The sequence below is a fragment of the Vulpes vulpes genome, chromosome 12, assembly GCF_048418805.1.
Source record: "Vulpes vulpes isolate BD-2025 chromosome 12, VulVul3, whole genome shotgun sequence".
NCBI lineage: Eukaryota > Metazoa > Chordata > Mammalia > Carnivora > Canidae > Vulpes > Vulpes vulpes.
The window spans coordinates 145076580-145086471 of record NC_132791.1 but is presented as its reverse complement, the minus strand read 5'-3'; the positions used below and the strand labels follow the sequence as shown (position 1 = coordinate 145086471).

The 9892-nt window shown below is 33.4% G+C and overlaps 1 protein-coding gene across 1 annotated transcript in view; it reads right to left on the bottom strand.

The window, feature by feature from the left end:
- Positions 1–1700: 1700 nt before the first annotated feature.
- The window catches only part of DNAI4 (dynein axonemal intermediate chain 4), a 99775-nt gene continuing 91583 nt past the window's right edge, over positions 1701–9892 (bottom strand). The window contains 1 exon segment of the mRNA XM_025983236.2: positions 1701–2992. Coding sequence (XP_025839021.1) covers positions 2942–2992 — 51 coding nt within the window. The 3' untranslated portion in view covers positions 1701–2941.

The window sequence follows — 9892 nt, the reverse complement described above, 5'->3', positions numbered from 1 at the left end:
TATGTGAAAGGTGGGTGGTAGAGAATGACCAAATAAAGTAATGAATATGTAGGAGTCTAAAATAGGAGTCTAAAGTCAGACAAGTCATCAAGTCATCATTTAGGCTCCTAATTAGTACATTAGCAGTGCGTGTGTGAGCGTGCACACGCACATGTGTTGTTGGTTTTTTTTTTTTTTAAGATTTTATTTATTTATTCATGAGAGACAGAGAGAGAGAGAGAGAGAGAGAGAGAGAGAGAGACAGGCAGAGGGAGAAGCAGTTTCCATGCATGGAGCCCGATGCAGGACTCAATCCTGGATCTCCAGGATCATATCCTGGGCCGAAGGCCGGCGCTAAACCACTGAGCCACCCAGGGATCCCCCACATGGGTGTTTAAGGATAAAATGAGACAGCTAATTGCTAAGCAGAACTCTCATTCAATTCTTAAAATTCTATGGTAAACTCCACAACATATGTAATTGGGAAAATGCATATTAAAACAACGAGATACAACTACACATCTATTAGAATAGCCACAATTTAGAATACTGACAATACCAGAGAGGCAAGGATATGGAAAAGTAGCAGCTCTCATATATTACTGGAAGGAACAAAAAATTGTGGACAGCCACTTTGAAAAATAATTTGGGTTTTGGGTAGTGAGGGGTTTGTCTTGTTTTGTTTGTTTTTGCAAAATTGGACATGCTATATGATCAATAATCATTTTTCTTGATATTAACCCAAAGGAGTTAAAAACTTATGTCCATACAAAATCCTGCACACAAATGTTTTTAGCAACTTTATTCATAATTGTCAAAATTTGGAAGCAACCAAGATGTCCTTCAGTAGGTGAATGATAAACTGTGGTATGTGCAGACAATGGAATATCATTCAGCACTAAAAAGGAATGAACCATAAAGCCATGAATAGACATGGAAGAACCTTAAATTCACCTTATTAAGTGAAAGAAGGCAATCTGAAAAGGTTATATACACTGATTCCAATTATAGAATATTCTGAAAAAGATAAAATCACTGAGACAGTAAAAGATCTGTGGTTGCCGGATTGGAGGCAAGGTAAATAACAGACAGAGCACAGAGGATTTTTAGGGCAGTGAAAATGCTCTATATAATACTATAATTTGGGTATATGTTATTATACATTTGTCCAAACCCATAGATTATACAACACTAAGGGTGAACCATTATGTATACTCTGGGTATTTAAGGAGGTGTCAGTTAGGCTCATTGATTGTAACAAATGTACCACTTTGGTGAGTGTTGTTAATAATGGGAGAGGCTATGTGTTGGTGGGGGCAAGGAGCATATGGGAAATCTCTTGTAACCTCTTTTGGTTTTGTTATGAGACTAAAATAACCAAAAACAAATACTAAATTTTTAAAGAAAATTTATTAGAAATAGAGCTTACTACTAGTGAGAAGCCAAAACTAATCTAGAAAGCCAGCAAAATAATTGCTTCTATAATTCCTTCTATAATTTAAAGATCTTAAAATCAAAATTGATGATAATCCTAAACTATCAGAGTCTGTAAAATCAGGAGTGAGAAGGGTAAAATGAAAGAGGTTCAGTGCCTCAGGATCAGTTGCCCAGTCTAAGAATAATAAAATAGTTTTATTTTTCATTTAGACTTGATGAGCAGGGATGGTACAATACATGAACAATTTTGAATGGTCAAAAGTACAGGATAAAAAGAAACATTGTTTCAATTGAATCAAGTTTTTATTTTGTTATACAGCATGTTATAGAAAGTCCAACCTTTAGGAAAGATGAAAAGATGAACAACGATGATTTATATCAGCAGAAAATTTATAATTCTTATTACTTGGCCTAAGCTCTGGGTCTACCTAAGAAATCACCTTGCTTTTGTTTAAAGGATGGCTCCAAAGAAATGGAGATTGTGAAGAAGTGGACACATAAAAGGCAGATTCTACTGTTGCATACATTCCATTCTTAGTTTCATACAGACTTTATTTTTTTTTCTGAGAACTTTGTGAGTTTCGAATGTCTCATCCTCTCCTCTCCACTTAGAAGGCTTTGTTTGCAAAACAGGGCACACTGTCCTATGGCCTCGGTTAACAAAACACAGGACTTGTTCTAAAGAACAGCATGGAATAGGCTGTTAGCAATCTGTTTGGGGGAGTTGCTGCCTCCCACTCCTCCTATTTCCACAAGCTAGCTCTAGAACCCTTCATAAGATAAGATCCAGATGCCAACTACAAATTGAGGACTTTCTATTTTCTCTCTGGGCCCCCTTAAGCCTGGGCTTAAAACCCATAGCAGATTTTGGGCATGCAGAAGAGGATGCCCTGATGTATCCCAGACTAACTCTTCTCACTGAATTGGGCGTGTGATGCATAGTGGCTAAACAATGCAATTTTGACATTTGCTGTCATGTCTTTTGCTTGTCAAATAGTCTAACAAAGTTTCATAGCTTCAGCTCTCAAATCTAAGAGGAAAAAAATCTGATTTAGAGAAGGGTGTGAGAATCCAATATTCTCATAATACTAACACAAGTGGAATTCATAAATTCTGAAAAATAGATCTTGGGAAGCCGAAGATTTAAGAGTCTATGGAACTTTATCTTGTAAAGATTTTTGGTTTAAGTAATTCTAATGGTGTCCAAGTGTGGTTTCTAATGGAATAATAATTTTCTAACCTATTTGGACATTTTATAAGTACACACATGTAGTTGTATGTACTTGGAATATGACTAAAAATAATAAAAAAATCCAACAAGACTCTTACAAATAGCCTAGATCACAAACTAATCACATATTTCTGAAATTAAAGTGTATTTATGTTAAATTGAAATGGAAGCTATACACCAAATATCATTTTTTAACATCAAAATCTGAACTTACTGCATACAATTGGATTATTGGACATTAAACACTGTTTATTTTTTCTTTAAATAGCAATAAGAAAAAATAGTAATGATGAATTATCCTTGATGGTTTGACTTGGGTCCAAGCAAAGTATCTATTATATCTCCCTGAAAAAAAAAAAAAAAAGTCAAACAATTACAATGCAGTAAAGTATAAATTAAGAGGTAAAGGAGTTTTTAAAATGTCATTTAAAATTTATAACTTAGTGATACATATAAAGGGCATTCAATAAGATTGTAATAAGGAAACAAACCAAAGTAAGTTTAAATAGTAACAGTTACTTCCTAGTATAAACCTTTTTCCTATGAAAGACTCCATTAATGGAGTTTCATAAACAATTTTATAACTATTCAGTTAAGAGATAATTTTGAAAGCTCCTGTTTAGCCTCCTGTTTGGTTGTAAGTACCATAAAATCTGATTAATAGGTTTTTTTGAATCTCCCAGAAAAATAACCCTTAAACTTTAAAATATAATGACCAAAAGCATTATTCCTATTCCTATAGGAATAGGAAACATATTCCTATTCCTATAGGAATAGGAAACATATTCCTATAGGAATAGGAAACATATTCCTATTCGGAAACTGTATTTATTATTCCTATTAGGAAACTGTATTTATTATTAATGTATGTAATATATTTGTTACAAGGAAATTTTGCTTACCAGCATTGAAATCATTAACACATATACAATACATATATATACTCACACACACATTGTCAAAAATGTTTCAGACTCTCAGCTTAGCCTTCTGCTTTCAGGGCATACTGCTCAAAATAAAAGATGTCTCTAATGTATATATATTCTACATCTTCTTTGTCCATTCATCATTGATGGACATTTGGGCTGTTTCCATAATTTGGCCACTATAAACATCAGGGTGCATGTTTTCATTCAAATTAGTATTTTTGTATTCTTTGGGTAAACATCTAGTACTGCAATTGCTGGATCATAGGGTAGTTCTATTTTTAACTTTTTGAGGAGCCTCCATACTGTTATCCAAAGTAGCACCAGGTTGCATAAAAAAAGAATGAAATCTTGCCATGTGCAACAATATGGATGGATAGAGAGTATTATACTAAGCGAAATAAGTCAGTCAGAGAAAGACATATAACATATGATTTCACTCATATGTGAAATTTAAGAAGCAAAACAAATGAGCATAGGGGAAGAAGAGAGAGGAAGGCAAACCAAGAAACAGACTCTTAACTATAGAGAATGATGGTTACCAGAGAGGAGGTTGGTGGGGGTGATGGTTAAATAGGTGATGGGGATTAAGGAGTGTACTTGTTGTGATAAGCATCTGGTGTTGTATGGAAGTGTGAATCATTAAATTCTATGACTGAAACTAATATTTTACTGTCTGTTACCTAATGGGAATTTAAATAAAAACTTTTAAAAAAATCTAATTTATTGAAATCCAAACACAAGGATGAAAGTTTTCTTCCACATTCCAATCTATATTCCATACTTTTACTAACTATAAATATGTCCACTAGGAACACAGTTTTTATATTTGTGTTTAAATAATGTTACATAAATCATAACATATTGTACTTCTATAATTTCCTTCAATTTGCTTTTATCACTCAACTTTTTAAAAGATTTATTCAAAATTTGTCATATTAACACATTGAAATATGTATTACTTAAATTTTTATACTAGAGTCACTCATGTGAATATGCCACACTTTATCCAAAGTTTCACTGATGATAATCTAAGGTTGTTTCCAATTTATCAATATAGAAACAAGGCAGGTATGAACATTCTTTTCTCATTAGCATGTCTTTCAGATCACTACTAACAAATTAAAATCTTGGGAGATATACAGAATCCAAAGAGATGTTATTTAAACATCTTATAGATGGATTTTAGTCCTGCCAGATAGGAAAAGTGAAGTAATTCAGAATTACTGACACAGTAAATAAATGACTTGAAATCAATTGTGTGATATAACAACCCATGGAGAGTTGCAGACTTCCATGAGGAGATGGAGGATGTAGGTAATAGGTAAGTTGACTCCAGAAGACATGCACTCTGAGACCACTCCATTTGGAGGGCATTGACAAATCGACTATAGAACAGGGCTCAGTGTGGCAGCCAAGGTATTTAGCAAAATCTCTTTAAACATCCACAGTCAATATGCACATCAAGCAGTTGAGAAAATAATCTCCAAAACTACTCAGAATGCTTCATTTGTTTATTGGAAAACCTATTCTTACCCTGAGAAGAATAATTATTGTATATAGAAATAATGCAGCAAACCAAACAGATAATTTTAATATTTTTTGTATTAAGGAACTTGTATATATTTGGAATTTTCAATATCCATTATTTAAAAGGGAATTTGCCATTATTTGATTGCTTAGCAAATAAATTTGTGATTCTTTTTTTTTAAATTTTTTTCTTAAGGTTTTTTTATTTATTCATGAGAGACACACACAGAGAGAGAGGCAGAGACACAGGCAGAGGAAGAAGCAGGCTCCATGCAGCGAGCCCAATGCGGGACTGGATCCCGGGTCTCCAGGATCGCGCCCTAGGCCAAAAGCAGGCGTTTAAACCACTGAGCTACCCAGGGATCCCCTAAATTTGTGATTCTAATTTAAATGTGTAATTGGGTAATTAATTTAGACCTGTAATTATAGATGGAAATATTATTAATTTGTATAAGGCATTGGAACAATTAAGAAAATTTAAGATCCATCATATTCAAAATTTAAAATTTATTAAATTGGGATGCCTGGGTGGCTCAGCAGTTAAGCATCTGCCTTCGGCTCAGGGGGTGATCCTGGAGTCCCAGGATCGAGTCCCACATCAGGCTGCCTGCATGGAGCCTGCTTCTCCCTCTGCCTATGTTTCTGCCTCTCTCTCTCTCTGTCTCTCATGATTAAATAAAATATTTTAAAATAAATAAATAATAAAATTTATTAAATTAATAAGAATTCCGTAAATATCAGATTTGTTTGCCCATAAGACAATTAAAGTACTCATAAATCTGTATTAAATTTAGAAATTAAACAGATTTAAAGAAACTTAATTGTTACAAAAGCTTATTTAAAGTATGTATTAATATTTGTTGGACTTATAAACAGAATAATAAAATATATCCTCTAAATGTAAGAGCTTAAGGTGAACTAAGACTTTTAGAAATTGTATAACATATTTGAATATGAACATTTTAAGCAAAAGTAGATTGAATAATCATGAACAAAAGAAATTTTAAGACAGGAGAAAGAAAGAAAGAAAGAAAGAAAGAAAGAAAGAAAGAAAGAAAGAAGAAAAAAAGAAGAAAGAAAGAAAGAAGAAAGAAAAGAAAGAAAGAAAGAAAGAAAGAAAGAAAGAAAGAAGAAAAAAAGAAAGAAAGAAAGAGAAGAAAGAAGACCTCACCTTGATGCCTTACACATACCTCCTAGTACACATGTGCAGGACATTCTCTATGGTATCACTGGCTTGTATGGTATATGAATTTTCAGCTTTATTGAATTGTTCTCCAAAGAGGCTATGCTAATTCAGATTCCTATGACCTTTGCATAAAAGTTCCTAATTCCCTACAACTTTGCTGATACTTAATATTGGCTAATATTTTAGTTTTTGTAAATCCAATCAGTTTGAACTGATATCTTGTATAATTTCAATTGTATCTTTCTTCATTAATAGTGAGAATAAATGTTGCTTCTTAAGTTTATTTGATCTTCCAGTTTCTTTCTTATGAATTAGGATGTTATACATTTGCCCTTTTAAGAAATTGAATTGTTCTTTTTTTTTTTTTGAAATTGAATTGTTCTTATTGTTTTGTTTTTGTTGTTGTTGTTGTTCTTATTGTTTAATAGGAGTTTCTTATATATAATGGACATTATGTCTTTCATAATCTTGGAAATTTCTTCTTTTAATCTGTTTCTTTTAACTTGGCATATAGAATCTTGAACAGAAGGTATTAATTTTGACATAATAATCATAAAAGAATACTTGAGTTTTATTGAGAGCTTACTATGTACCAATAATAGTTCTAATCACTCTGTACCCATTAACTCATTTAATCTTTCTAACAATCTTTGATTCTGGTACCAATATTATGCCTGTTTTACAGATAAGAAAACAGGAAAAAACTAAAAAAAATAGGGGATATTTTTGGTCTTTTTAAATCCATCTTTGCCTTTAGATCATTAAGACATTATCCTACATTTCCTTCTAGTGGTTTGTTTTATTTTTCAGTCTTCAGTTCCTTTAGAGTTCACCATCATACAAAATGTGAGGTAAGAGTCTTATTTCATTTTCCTCCCAAGTCACTTCTAGAATTATAAACCTTAAATGGCTTTTTATTTTCTACAAGATGAAGATCAAACTCCTCATCATGGCAAATGACCCAACTGGCCCATTTGTCACTTTTCTCTTAAGCAATCTCTTTACCAGTCAAAAGGTCTACTCATCTTTTCCTTAAAATGTCATGGACCTTTCCAATGCTGTATCTTTGCTCAAGCCTTTCCCTCTGTCTGAAGTAACAACAGTTGTATTTGCTTGTCTGCAAGGAAAATTTCTAATCCTCTGAAGCACAGTTAAAACTTAACCTCCTGTGTGAAAGGCTTCCCCTAAGTATTCTCATATGTTTTGCTTTCCTTCTTCCCACTCTTCTTTCAAGAGTCAATTTTCCTACTCTGTGCTTCTACTGGAGTTTTTAATTATTATTTCAGTGTTTATGACTCAATTATATTTTTGTACATATATTTTCCTTTCTTAGAAACCACGTGCCTTTTATAAGTGTGTTCATTTAGACATTTTTCAATATTTGCTGAGTGCCTATTATGTGCTAGCACTGTGCTTGAATATACAAGTTTCCAAGTAGTTCAGACTAGGAAGAAAGACATATATACAAAATATTGTAGTTTATATATTGATAAATTATTATAGGTCTTGATAGGTACTGTAGATATATATGTGATGAAAAGAATGAACATGCTAATGCCCATAAGTTTCTCTGCTACCACTACCCCAATACACACTAACAAAGATTTTTAAATAATTCAACTCCCTCTCCTCACTGCCCAAGTTTAGAATATTGGGCAAGTTCTTAGAGCTCTTATGGGATAGAACTGATGAAATCACAGAGATAGAAAGGGATGGATTTAGGCTTTGACACTACATTTAGAATTTGAGGGATATGTAGAGAAGAAGAAAAAGATTACTATGAACTAAGTATTTTGATTCATTTTTAATGTTTTTGAGAGACTTGAATAAAGAATAGAATTCTCTGATTCCTTCTGGCTGTTGGGCTGTGTATCTTAAACAAATGTGAGCATAAACATCTCAGTAGCTATTAAAATAGCTTATACTCAACAAATATGTGAGAAATTAAAAATATCAAAATGTTTTATGTCATGAAAAAATAAGCCATTGGGGTCTCATTCCTCAGAGCAGACTAAAACTATGATGTAAGAACATGAATTTTGGGAAGAAAATACTTTATGTAGTGTAATGATTTGGAAAATAGATAAGTAAAAACAAAGACTAAAATTCATTCATGATCCTCACACTAAGAAATAAACTTTCTGATATGTTGAATTTTCCTCCAGTTTTTCAAGGCATATTTATTCAAGAAATACTTATTGAATAACTTCTAAGACACTGTACTAGGCTATAGGAATATAGTTCAGAACAAAAGAGACAAAATTCACTATTTACATGCAGCTTACATTCTAACTATGGGAGACAGGCAATTACAAATCAATAAAAGAATATGATATATTTGAAGATAAATGTTAGTAAGAAAATAAGTCATAGAAAAGTATTAAATAGGAAGTGTAGGGAAGGGATCCCTGGGTGGCGCAGCGGTTTGGCGCCTGCCTTTGGCCCAGGGCGCGATCCTGGAGACCCGGGATCGAATCCCACGTCGGGCTCCCGGTGCATGGAGCCTGCTTCTCCCTCTGCCTGTGTCTCTGCCTCTCTCTCTATCTCTCTGTGACTATTGTAAATAAATAAAAATTAAAAAAAAAATTAAAAAAAAAAAAAAGGAAGTGTAGGGAAGAGTAGAGGTGCAATTTAAAATAAGGTAGCCAAGGACGATTTCACCAAGAAAGGACTATATTTGAGCAAAGATTTAAAGTGGACGGAAGAACAAACACTGGATTTTAAGTAGGAAAAATGACAAGTCCAAAGTCCTAAGCAAGCATCTATCTATCTATCTATCTATCTATCTATCTATCTATCATCTATCTATCATTTACAGTCCAATATGGATGGGATAAACCTCCACCTTCTACATGCAACCCAAATCTAATCAACACACCTGACTTCTCTGGCCACATTTCTCTCTGGTTGGATATTTATTTATTTTTTTTGTTTTGTTTTGTTTTTTTAATTAATTTTTATTGGTGTTTAATTTACCAACATACAGAAAAACACCCAGTGCTCATCCCGTCAAGTGTCCACCTCAGTGCCCGTCACCCATTCCCCTCCACCCCCCGCCCTCCTCCCCTTCCACCACCCCTAGTTCGTTTCCCCGAGTTAGGAGTCTTTATGTTCTGTCTCCCTTCCTGATATTTCCCAACATTTCTTTTCCCTTCCTTTATATTCCCTTTCACTATTATTCATATCCCCAAATGAATGAGAACATACACTGTTGGATATTTAGATTATTTCTTTTTCTTTTTCTTTTCTTTCCTTATCCTGTTACAGTTATGCTATAATTAATTTCTTTGATTGCCTTTATGAATATTTCTATAGAATGGAATTCCAGAAGTATAACAGTCTTGGTTCAGACTGCCAAATTGCTTCCAAAGAAGTAATACTGCATTATTCTAACATTTCTCTGTATAATAGAAAATGTATCTTATCAGATGCTTGCCAGTACTGAGTAGTCCCATTAAATTAAAAAAAAAAAAAAACTTGGGGCACCTGGGTAGCTCAGTTGGTTGAGCATCCAACCCTTGGTTTCACCTCTAGCCATGATCTCATGGGTCCTGAGATCGAGCCCTGTGTCAGGCTCCATGCTCAGCAGGTAGTCTGCTTGAA